This window comes from Melospiza melodia, unplaced genomic scaffold, assembly GCF_035770615.1.
Source record: "Melospiza melodia melodia isolate bMelMel2 unplaced genomic scaffold, bMelMel2.pri scaffold_32, whole genome shotgun sequence".
NCBI lineage: Eukaryota > Metazoa > Chordata > Aves > Passeriformes > Passerellidae > Melospiza > Melospiza melodia.
Window position 1 is genome coordinate 8,569,670 of NW_026948638.1, and position 14,609 is coordinate 8,584,278.

At 50.5% G+C, this 14,609-nt stretch overlaps 1 protein-coding gene across 1 annotated transcript; it reads right to left on the minus strand.

The window, feature by feature from the left end:
• Nucleotides 1-2,680: 2,680 nt before the first annotated feature.
• Nucleotides 2,681-3,199, minus strand: LOC134434183 (olfactory receptor 14J1-like; the record flags this gene model as incomplete). Its single annotated transcript, XM_063182864.1, has 1 exon — nt 2,681-3,199. A coding segment is annotated over exon 1 (519 nt), but the record flags the coding sequence as incomplete, so codon positions are not given.
• Nucleotides 3,200-14,609: the final 11,410 nt, after the last annotated feature.

Here is a 14,609-nt window from a genome sequence, read left to right on the forward strand (position 1 = left end):
ATGCCAGCTGGGAGAGGAGGAGGAATTGGGTCCACAGCAAGAAGAGTTGGAGGAAGGATTTGAGGTACTGCAAGGGTAGGGTGAAGTAAGTGGTCAAGGAGGTCCCAATTTTTGTTAGCCTTCCCAGCCTCTTCTTCTTTTACTTTACTAGCTTGCTTTCCCTCTTTTAATTTATAGACTCTTGTATTTTCCTCCTCTGAGGCGTGCTTTAGCCAACAGGTGACATTCTGTATGTGATGGGCCTTTTGCAGGAACTTGGGGCAAAACAGAACGTGCATCACCTTCGGACAGAGAGGTAGGTATCTCAGGATATGTTTAAGGATGTTGTTACCTCATGAAAAATGAAAATTAGACAGGTGAAAGCTTAAGACTTAACCAGGTCACATCTGTGAAGAATAATAAAAATGTTTCTATAAGTACATTAATGGCAAAACAAGGTACAAGGACAATCTCCATTCATTATTAGGGGAGATGTGGTTACCAAATATGAGAGAAAGGCTGAGGTACTTAACCCCTTCTTTGTCTCAGTTTTCAAGAATAAGTCAAGTTGTCCTCAAGAAAAGTGTTCTCCTGAGCTGGTGGATGGGCACAGGGAGCAGAACAGCCCCCCCTGTAATCCAGAAGGAAGCAGCTGGTGACCTGCTGAGCCACTCAGATGCTCACAGGTGTCTCTGGGAGGAGATGGGATCCATCCCAGGGGGATGTGGGAGCTGGTGGATGAGCTCACCAAGCTACTCTCCATCATTTACCATCAGTCCTGGCTCAGCAGGGAGGTCCCAGAGGGCTGGAGGCGCCAAGGTGAGCCCATCCCCAAGAAGGGCTGGAAGGAGGATCTGGGGAACTCCAGGCCTGTCAGCCTGAGCTGGGTGCCCGGCAAGGTTTTGGAACAGATCACCTTGAGTGCCATCACAGGGCACCCACAGGATGGCCGAGGGATCAGAGCCAGCCAGCGTGGATTCCAATGTCTGCATAGAATGGTCTGGATGAGGGGATTGTGTCCAACATCAGCAAATCTGCAGATGACACCAAACTGGGTGTGAGTGTGGATGTGATGGAGGATGGAGGTAGGAGGGTTCTGCACAGGGCCCTGGACAGGCTGGATCCAGGGCCGAAATCCAACAAGGTGAGGTTTAACAAGTCCAAGTGCCAGGTCCTGCAGTTTGGCCACAACAACCCCTGCAGTGCTACAGGCTGGGGACAGAGTGGCTGGAGAGCAGCCAGGCAGAAAGGGACCTGCAGGGACTGATGGACAGCAGGCTGGACATGAGCCAGCAATGTGGCCAGGTGGCCAAGAATGCCAATGGCTCCTGGCCTGGATCAGGAATGGTGTGGCCAGCAGGAGCAGGGCAGGGATTCTTCCCCTCTGCTGGGCACTGGTTGGGCAGCACCTCGAGTGCTGTGTCTAATTCTGGGTCCCCTGGGGTGGGGAATTAGAAGAAATTTGTATCAGGAAGAGTAAAGAAAGCAAAGGTGAAGCAGAGGAACAGCTCAGGGCAGTTTGGGGGTGGCTGTAAGGCAGCCCTGGCTCTGAGCAACAGCGTCTGCAGTGGGACAGGAAACTCCCAGCTGATGGGAACAAATCATCTGGCTGAGTGCAGAGGCCAGGACAAAGCTGAGTGGTTTCCCTGGTGTCCCCCAGGCCTTGCTGGCCCAGGGGCTGATGGCATTTGTGCTCCCTCAGGTTCATGTCCGCACAGCAACAGCATGGGGGTGCTCCCCTTCTGTGTGGAATGCAAACAGGGGCTGCTGAGCCAGTGCTGCCGTGTCTGTGCCTGCAAGGATGGGGACCTGTGTGAGCTGGGGGAGAGGCCAGGGCTGCAGAGGGGGATGTTGTTGGCAGCTCCATCAGGACGCTCTGGGACACTGGCCTGGGCTGTGCAGCGCACTGGGGATGGATCAGCCCCTGCTCTGCTGCTCCTTCCCGTCTGCCCCAGGACCCGTGCAGAGCCCCAGCCATGCTGTTTGTCCCCAGCCTGCCCACGGCCAGCCTGGGGCGGCTCACGGGGGTTTCTGTGCTGAGCATTGGCCTGGGTGTGTTCTTGAGAGAGCCTGGGCAAGGAGCCTGGAGCCCTCAGGCCCTGGGCTGAGGTGTCAGCGCTGCCCCAGCAGTGCCCATGGCCTGTCCCTGCTGCAGCCCTGGCACTGCCACCCCCAGGGCTGTGCCCGGCCCCGAGAGCACTCAGGCCCTGCAGCAACACCAGGGCCACCAGGGCAGTGGGGCAGGGCCACGGCAGCAGCACTGGCAACACCAAGTGCTGCTGCTGCTGCTGGGCACAGCTGCTGTGCCAGCACTGCTCTGCCCCATCTCTGCACACAGACATTGCTGCTGCAGCTCCAGAGAAGGCAACAAAAGGGCATCTCTGCAGAAAACTTGGCTGGGAGTTCCTTTATTTACTTTAAAGTCACCCAGAGTGCAGCCCCTCATTGACACAGTCTGTGGCCACAGGCAAGTTGGAGAGAAAAAAACAAAAAGGAAATGGCAGAAACAATGACATTTTTTCTGGACTATATTTAAACATAAAACAAAGGAAAAGAACCTCCACACTTAAGCAAAAAAGAAGTAGCAAAGATGACTTTGATTACAAGTTATATGTAGATATTGCCCAGCAGTTTAATGTTTCTGAAAGCATGCAGTCATCAGTCTCCACACTGCAGCCTTGAGCTCCTGGTTCCTCAGGCTGTAGATGAGGGGGTTCAGGGCTGGAGGCACCACTGAGTACAGAACTGACAGGGCCAGATCCAGGGATGGGGAGGAAATGTTGGGAGGCTTCAAATAGGCAAATGTGGCTGTGCTGATAAACATGGATAGCACGGCCAGGTGAGGGAGGCAGGTGGAAAAGGCTTTGTGCCGTCCCTGCTCAGAGGGGATCCTCAGCACAGCCCTGAAGATCTGCACATAGGAGAAAACAATGAACACAAAACAACCGAATACCAGACAGGCACTGACAGCAAGAAGTCCCACTTCCCTTAGTTGGGATTTGGAGCAGGAGAGCTTGAGGATCTGTGGGATTTCACAGAAGAACTGGCCCAGGGCATTGCCATGGCACAGGGGCAGGGAAAATGTATTGGCTGTGTGCAGCATTGAATAGAGAAAGGCACTGGCCCAGGCAGCTGCTGCCATGTGGGCACAAGCTCTGCTGCTCAGGAGGGTCCCGTAGTGCAGGGGTTTGCAGATGGAAACGTAACGGTCATAGCACATGACGGTCAGCAGATAAAACTCTGCTCCAATAAAGAACATAAAGAAAAAGAGCTGAGCAGCACATCCAGTGTAGGAGATGTCCCTGGTGTCCCAGAGGGAATTGTGCATGGCTTTGGGGACAGTGGTGCAGATGGAGCCCAGGTCGCTGAGGGCCAGGTTGAGCAGGAAGAAGAACATGGGCGTGTGCAGGTGGTGGCCGAAGGCTACAGCGCTGATGATGAGGCCGTTGCCCAGGAGGGCAGCCAGGGAGATGCCCAGCAAGAGGCAGAAGTGCAGGAGCTGCAGCTGCTGCGTGTCTGCCAATGCCAGCAGGAGGAAGTGGCTGATGGAGCTGCTGTTGGACATTTGCTGTGGCTGCACATGGGGACCTGTTCATGGAGAAAGGACAGTAAAGACTTAGGGGAGGTACCTGTAAACAAAATCAAGGCCATTTCCCATACATCCTCCTCGGTAACACACAGACATTGTCTTTAATTTTTAAGAGTTCTGAGGTTTTCTTCATAAGCTCCCCCCACGTCTCTGCTGGTAGTTTTGGATATCAAACCATAAGCATGTCTGAGGCCCTCAGGGAGAACAGAGTGAGTTCCCTGGGTCAAGGTGATGAATGCAGACTGAGGAGAGATGGTCTGTCATTCTGACCTGTTCAGAGTTTCTTTGGGCTTTAAACTTTCTCAGGTGGAAGGTGACCACCTTCTTATGCTTCCCTTAAAATGCCACCACCTACTGCTGAGAGCAGATGCATCCACCACAGCCCAGCTCCACATTTGTAGCCAAGGACTCACTTTGCTTATTTCACCAACCCAGCAGCATTTTCTGTGTCACAACACCTCTGCCTTTCCCCATCAATCTCATAACTCAGAGATGCTCTAGGACAGGTTTGCACCCTGGATTGAAGTTCCCAGCTTGGACTGAAATCTCAGGGACACTTCCAAGTGTCCTTATGATGGCATTGGATGGAGGAAGATGCAGCTCCTTCCCTGGCTGCACTGACAGCATTGCCCAGAGCCGGGCACTGGGGGATAGCGTCACCCTGAGCCAGCTGTGCCCCCTGCCAGAGCCCTCAGTGCCAGGCAGCTGCTCCCAGCCCTGTGCTCTGCAGAGGGAACTGGGCCCGGGGCTGCAGAGCTGCCCCACGGTTCTGCTGCAGCTCTGCCTGCACAGGAGGGGCTGCACACCTTGAAGCCCCAGCCCTGAGAGCAGAGGCTTGGCTGGGGGCACAGGAGGGAGGGGGCTTGTTCAGAGGGAGGGGCTGCACTGGAGGGGATCCTGTGCACATCTCTAAACTCTCCCTGCCACAGCATTGCTGGGTTTGTGTTCTCTCCTTGCCTGATCTTCCCTCTGCTTCCTGGAGATTTCCCTCCTGCAGGTGTTTCCCTGTGCCTGATCACTCCTTGACAGCACTCACAGACCCCAAATCTCTGTGAACTTATTGATCACTAAAAGTAACAGTTCAGATGTCTCAGGAATTTGTCGAAATTCATAATCAACCTTTAATATTTATCTCTCCTCCCTACCATTCTCCACTAGTAGGAAACTGAGTACAAAGTATTAGGAAATGTGCTTTTTTTTGCCAAAATCTTTATCTTGGACATATTGTATGACTGATCAGAACGCCTCAGCATTTTAGACCTTCACGAGAATTTCACCTCCCCTGCACCAGAAATACCCAGAGTTGTACTCACAGAGTCTGTAGGCAGTGGGATGTTTCAGCTTTAGGAGTTCACTGCAGGTGCTGCAGCTGCATTGTCCTGCAGCCAGAGGTTCCTGTGCCAAGGGCTGGCAGTGATTCTGCCCCAGGCACTTCTCAGCCCCTTCCCAGCCCTGACTGATTGAAGCTCTCTGTGCCTCTGTGCTGTGCCCGGGGTGGCTGCAGGCAGTGCCCCAGCCCTGCTGGGCTGGCAGAAGAGCTGCTCATCAAGAGAAATGTGCTTTTGAAGCTCCTCTTGGTTACCAGGAACTTCCTCTGTGCCAGGAGCCCAGCCCAGCTCAGCAGCAGAGACACAGCACCAGGACTGTAATGAGCCTCTGGGGCTTTGTGCTCAGGCCCTGAGCATCAGTCCCTGAGAGGGAGCTGAAGAAACCTCTCCAGAACTCTAAGTCAGAATCCAACTCCAAAGTTTCTTGGACTTTTAATGGGTCCCACTGAGGGACAAAACTGAGAAAGCGTCCCCAGGCCTTGGCAGAGCAGAGAACTGGAGGCAGTGATGACAGGTGGGGACAAAGAGAAGCCAAGTCTTGGTGCCCTGGGGCACAGCACGGTCTGTGCCAATAAGGGCTGGGAGGAGACACCTTGTCCTGAGGCACTGGGGCCTCCTGGCACAGCCTCAGCCAGGCTGGGCACTGTCAGCCCCTTGTCCTGCCCTCAGCATCCCCACCAGCACACATCCCAGGGGCCTCAAGGATCTGCTGGAAGGAGTCCCTGGGGAGTCTTGCTCAGCAATGGCCCTGGGGGCTCCCTAATGCTCCCTGTAGGGACTGCAGGTTTTTGAAAGGACTTTGGGTTTGGCTTTTGCCTTGAGTCTCTGAGATGTCTCTGCCATCCTGGCCTCCAATTATCTGCTGTACTTAGTCCCTGGAGAGGCTTTGTCAGTAACAACACTCAGTGGGACGCATTAATGCTTCAAGGTACTTCAGTTATTTTAAGGTACTTGGTATTTCCCTTTTGATACTGACTCTGTGAGAGGTTTGTGCAATCATGGCCCCAATTCTCTGCTTTAACGAGTCCCTTGAGAGCTTTGCACTGACACTCAGTAGGGCTCATTAGCACTTTGAGATACTCAAGGTTTTTAAGGTACTTTATGGATTTAAGGATACTTTTAGGTACTTTTATGGATTTTTCTTCCGACACTGAGTCTCTGAGAGGTTTTTGTGCCATCCTGGCCCCCAATTCTCTTGTCCAAGGAGTCCACAAGGATCCTGTGTTGGATATCTTCCCCCTTTTCTCTTGTACAACAAAGATGGAACTGAAATAATTTTGTAAGACTTTCTAAAAGCATTCAAACAAACATGGGACAATTAACAACACAACAACAACTAAGAGAATGAATAGTCCTCTTTTAGGTAGACATCACCTAACCCTTTAGTCCTCAGGATTGGAAGAGTTTATTGAACCAATCTTTGTTTTCCTCTTGAAGCTTCTTGAACCCTTCCTTCAGTACCTGAATGCTCTTGTGGATTGACTCACTGTGGATGGAGAGGTTCATGCAACACATGCCCTCAGAGTCTACACAGCCATGTCCATGTGCGCAGAGTAAAAACTCTATCGCTGTTCTGCAAGGTGGCGTGTTTGATGAACTCTATGTCTGAGAGCAGACCACTCAATGTGAGGGAGGTAGCATTGGTTTGCTTACTTAACAGGCACCCAACATGGTCTAATTGTCCTAAAACTTTAGCTGCAGCCACCCAAGGCAGTCCAAATTGGGGGTGCTACCATCCGATACCTGGATTAAAGCTTGCAAAGCCATCTCTTTGATATCATCCAATACTTCTCTCAGGACACCTGCTGCTTGATCATCTGGTAGGCTGTGTTGTCCTTCTCCAGCTGGATGATTGTTTGTCAATTCCGCCCTTGCCTCATTATTAGCACAGTCTGCTATTAATTGATTTACTAAACACTTCCATCCCTCTTCCCAAAGGGTGTATTCTGTAGGTGACAACAACATGGTCATAATATATTTTAAATCATATGAGGTTGAGACATGTGCTGTAATTATGGGCCTCATTAGTCCATTAAAACAAGGTAAGTCCTTCCTATGGTCTTTAGCTGCCCTACACAGATCCTTTACTTCCCTGTAAACGAATGGCTGATAGCTGGGATTCTGCCTCCTTCTTTCATAACATACCAGGGCAACGAGGAGTTTCGAGACTATTTGCCAGTCTCCTTCCTTTACTGCTTCTTTCTGGATCCTTTCCTGGGGATCTTCTGGGTTTGAGGGGCAAGGTGCCTCTGGGGAATCCAAACTGTTTTCTAAGGAGGAAGAAGAACTTTGAGGAGAAACATTTGGATTAGAAATAGTGTGACAGTTGGGCTTAGTATTTGTGACCATGGAGTTATATTGTTGCCGGAGGGTGAGGCAAAGGGCGCTGCCATTTTGTCAGGTGTTGGGGAGGAAGGGTCTTTATTTAGGATAGCATACCCCTGGACTGGCATTCTGGAGGTATGGCCCAGGCTGAAGGTGGAATGATTGAAAGTGGGGGCGTGACCTGCAGTTCTGGGGGTGGAGTCTGGAGGTTCATTCAGGGTGGAAGAGAAGGTTGTGGTAGCAGGAAGTGGAGGAGCCAAGATGGAGGGAGGACAGTCAGGCTCAGGGGCATCTGGAAAATTTTTAATGATCCACCTCACAATTGATTTTAATTTGTTCTTTGAAGATATTTGGTAATGATCAGTGAGAATTAACTTAGAGCATCCATATATGCACCTTTCTACTTTGGAGATTCGGCTGCCCATTTTTCTCTTTCTCCACCTTAGGTGGAACAGCCACTGGAACACCCCAAATCAATAATGGGACGTGGGTGCATATTGTAAAAACACAGTGGCAAAATGGGCAATAATTGTCCTGCATTTCCCTAAACCCACCTGCAATCCTACACAGGTGAAACTGTCGTTCCTGGGGATCCTAGTGAAGATCCCTCAAAACAATGATGAATCTGCCAGCCTGACACAATCCAAAATCCCGGGGAGCACTGGTCTATCCATCAGCCAACCACTCTGACGAGACTAAATGTCATGGTCTCTGTTTGGGCGGCAAAGGTCGCAATGAGGGTGGCTGTGACAAACTTTTCTGGTTCCCCAGCTTCAGGGCAAAGGTGGTGAAAACGAAAAGAAGCAGATGCTGGGGAAGATGAAACAGGAAAGCCTTATAAATATGATTGCCTGGCAAAAGATTTTGAGAATATGGAAACTATAAGTGAGATTAAAATGAAATCAAACTTTGAGACACCAAGCCTTAGTTACTGAACAACTGGAAAAGAATGGTATGGCCAGCTGAAAGTAATCTTCCTTTGATGAAACAATACCCTCTGCTTGCAGACAGGTCCAAGTGTCAGAGCAGACTGTACTAGCTTGTCAGAAGGAGTCCAAAGAGTAGTTTTTAGGGTTTAAAATGTAGCACAGTATGGTAATGTAATCATTCTTATAGGCTGTATATAAATGCTATAAGATTTGTATCTTGTACTAGATTGGTTAGTGAAAATTAGAATATACAGCACAGAAGAAGATTTATTGTATAGTAATGGGAAGTCCCCTCCTCTTTCAGCCTTCTCTCAGTGCCTGAGGGTCCTGGACTCAGCCCCAAATCCACTGTGGCAATCATCAAAATACAGACAGCCCTCAGGAGCTCTTTTCCTTCTTTCTTTTCCTTCTTTTCCTTCTTCCTTTTCCTTCCTTTCCTTCTTCCTTTTCCTTCCTTTCCTCCTTCCTTTTCCTTCCTTTCCTCCTTCCTTTTCCTTCCTTTCCTCCTTCCTTTTCCTTCCTTTCCTCCTTCCTTTTCCTTCCTTTCCTCCTTCCTTTTCCTTCCTTTCCTCCTTCCTTTTCCTTCCTTTCCTCCTTCCTTTTCCTTCCTTTCCTCCTTCCTTTTCCTTCCTTTCCTCCTTCCTTTTCCTTCCTTTCCTCCTTCCTTTTCCTTCCTTTCCTCCTTCCTTCCCCTTCCTTTTCCTTCCTTCCCCTTCCTTTTCCTTCCTTCCCCTTCCTTTTCCTTCCTTCCCCTTCCTTTTCCTTCCTTCCCTCCTTCCTTCCTTCCTTCCTTCCCTCCTTCCTTCCTTCCTTCCTTCCTTCCTTCCTTCCTTCCTTCCTTCCTTCCTTCCTTCCTTCCTTCCTTCCTTCCTTCCTTCCTTCCTTCCTTCCTTCCTTCCTTCCTTCCTTCCTTCCTTCCTTCCTTCCTTCCTTCCTTCCTTCCTTCCTTCCTTCCTTCCTTCCTTCCTTCCTTCCTTCCTTCCTTCCTTCCTTCCTTCCTCCCTTCCTCCCTTCCTCCCTTCCTCCCTTCCTCCCTTCCTCCCTTCCTCCCTCCCTTCCTCCCTCCCTCCCTCCCTTCCTCCCTTCCTTCCTTCCTTCCTTCCGACACTTCCTTCCTTCCGACACTTCCTTCCTTCCGACACTTCCTTCCTTCCTTCCTTCCGACACTTCCTTCCTTCCGACACTTCCTTCCTTCCTTCCTTCCGACACTTCCTTCCTTCCTTCCTTCGCTTTGGGAGCTGATTGGAGTCAGTTTGGAGTTCTGCTAAGGAGGAAGATTTCAAAATGCACCACATACTTTTTTTCTTTAATCAAGTGAGTATTTATTTTCCAGATCAGAGAAGAGCTGAGAGAAGCACTACCCAGGTGATCTTGATGCTGAATGTCTCCTTAGGAGGTCTGGGCATAGAGAAGAATGAGCCCTTGAGGGCTGACCCTGTTTGGACAAGCTGCTCCTCACCCCCAGCCTCACCATGTCTGACATGGCCCACCTGGCACTGACATCCCTGTGCCCTGCAGCAGAACCTTGTCCCCTGAGCTCTGCAGCTCCATGTCCCAGCCCATTGCACCATGCCCCACCTGCTCTCCTCAGAGCTCTGCCTGCACACAGGCCCAGGAGAAGTTTTCCTGTTGGGAAGGAAAGAATGGAAAAGCCTGAGCAGGTTTCCTAAACAACAAACCCACTCAGGAACCACCTGCTCAGGCCAGGCTGCCTGGAATGGTGTCACCTTTCTCCAAGGGACAGTGTGAGCAGAAATGATCTCTGGGAGCAGAATTCTCTGAGTCTCCCAGCTGAATTCTCTGTCCCTGTCCTTTCCCTGGATCTCTGTTGCAGATAGAAGCTGCTGGTGCCATCCTCACCGTTAACATCTCTCTTGAATGCAAACAAATATTTCCAGGTGTATTAAGCAGGATTTTTCCTTGTTTCTACAAAGCTTTTGTGTTCCTCAAGGAACAAAGAGGCCCTTTTTTGCAGTGAGGGGGTCACGTGGAAGCAAGGAGTCAATTGTGACACTCGAGTCCCATGGAACCAAGGGGCCATGGTGACACAGCAGGGCCACGTGGATCCAGTGGTCCATTGTGACACTGTGGATCCAAGGAGACCATGGAGACACCCCCAGAACCTCCTGGAACCAAGGAGTCCATGGGGACCCAGCGGGGCTGCATGGAGCCAATGGTCCATGGTGACACTGCCCATCCAAGGAGTCCATTGTGACACTGCAGAAGCTCATGGAGTGAGGGAGGCTATTGTGACACTGAAGAACTTCATGGCACCAAATATCCATGGCGACACAGCAGGGCATCATGGGAACCAAGGAACTGCGTTTGGCAGTAGGGAAACTCATGGAACCAGGGGCCCTTGTGGCACTGCAGAACCAACAGAGCTGTTGAGCCTTGTCCCCTGGCCCTGCACAGCTCCTTGGGAGGCATGGCAGGAGCAGCACCCTGGGAGCCTCGGGAATGCCCCTCTGGGATCCATGGCACCCACTCCCAGGGGCTGGAATTCCAGTTCCCAGCCAGGAAAAGATTTTCCTGCCCTTGTAGACAAAGCTCACAAGAAAGGGCTGAAAGCCAAGTGGAGCAAGATCCTACAGTGATATTTCACTGCCAGCCTTCATAACTTCTCCCATGGTTGTTGTAGCTCGTGGACTGGAAATTTACTCAGGACAGGGTCTTTTGTGGGAGCTGCCCTTGGTCAAGGAAGACACTGAGAGAGAAACAGAGCATGGAAAGAAAGGCAAGAGAGAAAGGAGTGCACAAACACAATCAGCTGAGAAGGTGGCATTCTGAAAAACAAACCGGAATTGATGGAAAAGGAATGGGACAGAAATCAATAATTCTGGAAGTTTTATTTACTATCAAACTAGATCACACACACCCAGACCTACACAATCCTGATCCCACATCCTCAAATTTGTATGCCACTTCTCCCAATCTCCTTCCAACCCCATCTCATCCTGGAGGCTATGGAACTGAGTAATTTTGGCATGGGACAGAGTTTTTTTGAGGTGGGAACAAGGCAATTTGAAGTTGGATTGAGTCCTTTGGGGTAAGATTGTGGTGTTTTCAGTAGGACTCAGTCGTTTTGAGGTGACAGATCAATTCATCTTGACTTTTGGAGTGCAAAGATATGGAGAACACTTCCTGAAATCCCCCAAGAACCCACAAATCTTCCAGAATATGCCCCAAAACAATAAATTCCTGCTCAAGTAACTGTTAACTGATGGAGCTTTAGATGTCTTTGATCAATATCTTTCATTTTAGTCCTATTTCAGGTGTTTTTAAGTGATAAAGAAAAATCAGAAGAAAATTTGGCCATGGGCCAAACCAAAAGGATAACCAGCCAGGTGTCCTCCCAGTGTAAATCACAGGGAATGTAGGTCACCAGGGCTCTGCCTGACGTGGATCCTCCCATGGGGGATGGAGCTGGAGCGGTGCACAAAGCTCTTCCTGCAATTGGGGCATTTGCAGGGCTTCCCTTACCGGTGCGTCCGTAGGTGTCTGGTCAAGTGAGAGCTCATGGAGAAGCTCTTCCCACACTGGGGACACTGGTAGGGCTTCTCCCCAGTGTGGATCTTTAGGTGGCAGATCAAGTGGGACTTCTGCCTGAAGCTCTACCAACATTACCCACACTCTTAGGGACGTTCCCTGCTGTGGGTCCTCTGGTGGTAGATAAGGTTGGAGCTCTGGCTAATGCTCACCCCACATTCCCGACACTCATAGGGCCTCTCCCCAGTGTGGATGCGCCAGTGTCTGACAAGGTGGGATTTCTGCTTGAAGCCCATCCTGCAGTCGGGGCAGTGGAAGGGCCTCTGCTCGGTGTGAATCCGCTGGTGCAGGAGGATATTGGAGCTGGTCGGAAACCTCTTCTGACACTTGGGACATTCATAGGTCCTGTTCCTGGTGTGGATGGGTTGATGGATGATGAGGATGGATCGGTAGCTGAAGGCCTTCCCACATTCCCCACACTCACAGGGCCATCCTCTGGTGTGGATCATCTGGTGGCTGATCATGGTGCTGCTCTGCCTGAAGCTCTTCCCACACTCCAAGCACTTGTGGGGCTTCTCCCCATGATGAAGCTGCTCATGGACCACCAGCTTCAAGCTCTGGCTGAAGCTCTCTCCACCTTCCTGGCTCAGGGTGGGTCTTTCCTCCTAAGAGCATCCTGTGCTGGGTTTGGAGCCCACCCTCATGCAGGATCTCTTTGGCTTTTCTTCCCTGTTGGATTCCGGTTCCCTGGAGTCACTCAAAATGGCCTCTTCCTTGAGTTTCTGCCATGGGGATTTGTCCTGCCTAGTCTCCACCCCCAGTTCCTTGTCTGGGAGAGGAAGGACAAGGAGACAATGGGATTTGCCTGTGTGCCAGAGGGAAGGGGAAGGAGATTCCCCCAGTGCATCCCTGGGAGGACGGCACTGGCAGCAGTGTTGTCCTGCAGCTGGGGGCCGTGCTGGGCTTGGAGATGGAGCAGGAGAGAGAGGGAAAGGGGCACTGAATTCCTCCTCACCTGCCTGGGTATCCCAGGGCTCCTTCCTGTTCCTCGCATCCTCCTCCTCCATCTGGCAAAGGTTTGGGGATGGGAAATCCTGTTTAGGGAGGAAAACAAGGGATGAGCACACTGTTTTTTGTACTAGTTGTAAGGCAAACCTGGGGAGGGTCTAAACCAGAATTACAATTTAATAAAAAAATTTAGATCAAGACAATGATACAGAAACACTGCCTTAGACTGACAGAGTCAGGATATAACCTGACACCCTGTTGGTCAGGGTGGTGGCAGCAGTCCCATTAAATGGTGGCTGCAGTCCTGTTGGAGTGATCAAGGTGATTCTGTCAAAGCAGTGATCCTGCAGAAGGGTCTGGTCTTTCTCTCAAGGTCCAGTGGTGGTTATGGAGCTATTGTCCTCTGGGAATCCAGTAGGCAAGTGCTCCTCGTGCTTCAAGCCTCAGCTTATATCCAGGTAGGAATGCTTGGATCCTCCCCCTGGGCGGAGCCTCCCACAGGGGGATGATGGAATTTTATCAGTCCTGCAGTGACACTCAATGGCCCATTCACAGAAGATATCTCCCCTGGAGGGCGTTATCAGGGGTGAGTCATGGAAGAGATAAAGAACACTACCCCATCTGTTTATAACACTTGATGAAGATGGTAATTGAAAACATGCATTTGGTTACAGCTTGCATTGCAACCTGAAACAGTGGGGTAATCCCCGCTCAGGGGGTGAACACCAACCCCCATTACCCAAACTGGCTCAGGTGTAAACCCCCACCCTGGGAAGGCCACACACACAGGGGACAATGTCACACTTGCACCCACGTCAGGGGGGTGCTCTGTCCCTCTCACTGCCTTGATCTTCCTCCTTTGCTCTTTCACAGGCTGGGGGCCTTTGTCAAATGTGAGAATCATTTTTCTCTTTGTCCGTCCTTGTCCTGTCACCTTGTGACAGCTTGTCCTGGGGTGACATTATGATGCTTGTATCCCCATTCATCTGTTCTGTGCCTTTAAGACCAGCTCTGAAGAGTGGAAGATTTTTTGGGGTTTCTCTTATCAGGGACACAGAGACAGGCAGTACATAGGGCTGTTTTTTGCTTCTTGTTTTCGGCTTGCTGCTTTTCTTGCTCTCTTTCTGCTCTTGCTTCTGCTCTGCTTTGGCCTCTGCTTATTAGCTAGCTCTAGCTAAACAGTCCAAATTCCTTCCTGGACACTTTCTCTTCTCCTTTTCTTCGACCATCTAAAACCTGCTCCGGACTGGGGCCTAGGAACATCGATGGTTGGCACCATTTGGCTGCAGCAGCTGCCCCAGCACCAGAGGGACTGAGAACAGAGCAACCACCTCCGAAAGAGACTTCCTGATTTTGTCATCTTTCTCAGAGTTGTGTCATCTAGTATTGTTCATTTTTTGTGCTGAGGGGTGCTGTGCCTGTCAATAAACAGGTTCTTTCTACCTCTCTCCGAGGAATTCTTCCCAAACCAGTTGGGGGGAGGGGCCGTGTGGGTTTGCTTTCTGGAGGGGCCCTCCTTTGCAGATTCTTTAACAAATTTGCCCTAAACCAGGACAAATATTGGCACCCATCCTGGGGGCTCGAGAGGGTGGAAAAACCCTGTTTTGACTGCATTTTGGTTGCTATTACTCTGTGTTCGTTAAAATCAGCTAATAGCCATGCTTTTTGGATTCATATTGTCTATTGGGGTGAAGGTTTGCATGCATTTCTGGTCCCTAGGGTTTTTTGAGATTTTAATACCTCTCTGGTCCCTAGGTTTATTTTCTTATCCAGAAATAGCTTTAGTATTGTCCCTAATATGTAGTTTTTACATCAGAGGGGCAGTGACCAGAATAGCTATCCTGCTGGGCTTGGTGGCAATGATGTGCAAGAAGTTTATAAACATGCTAGGGTCTGCTCCAGGTATGAATGGTTCATGGCTATGGTTATGCATCCAGTTCATTGGAGGAGGAGCAGGAGGGA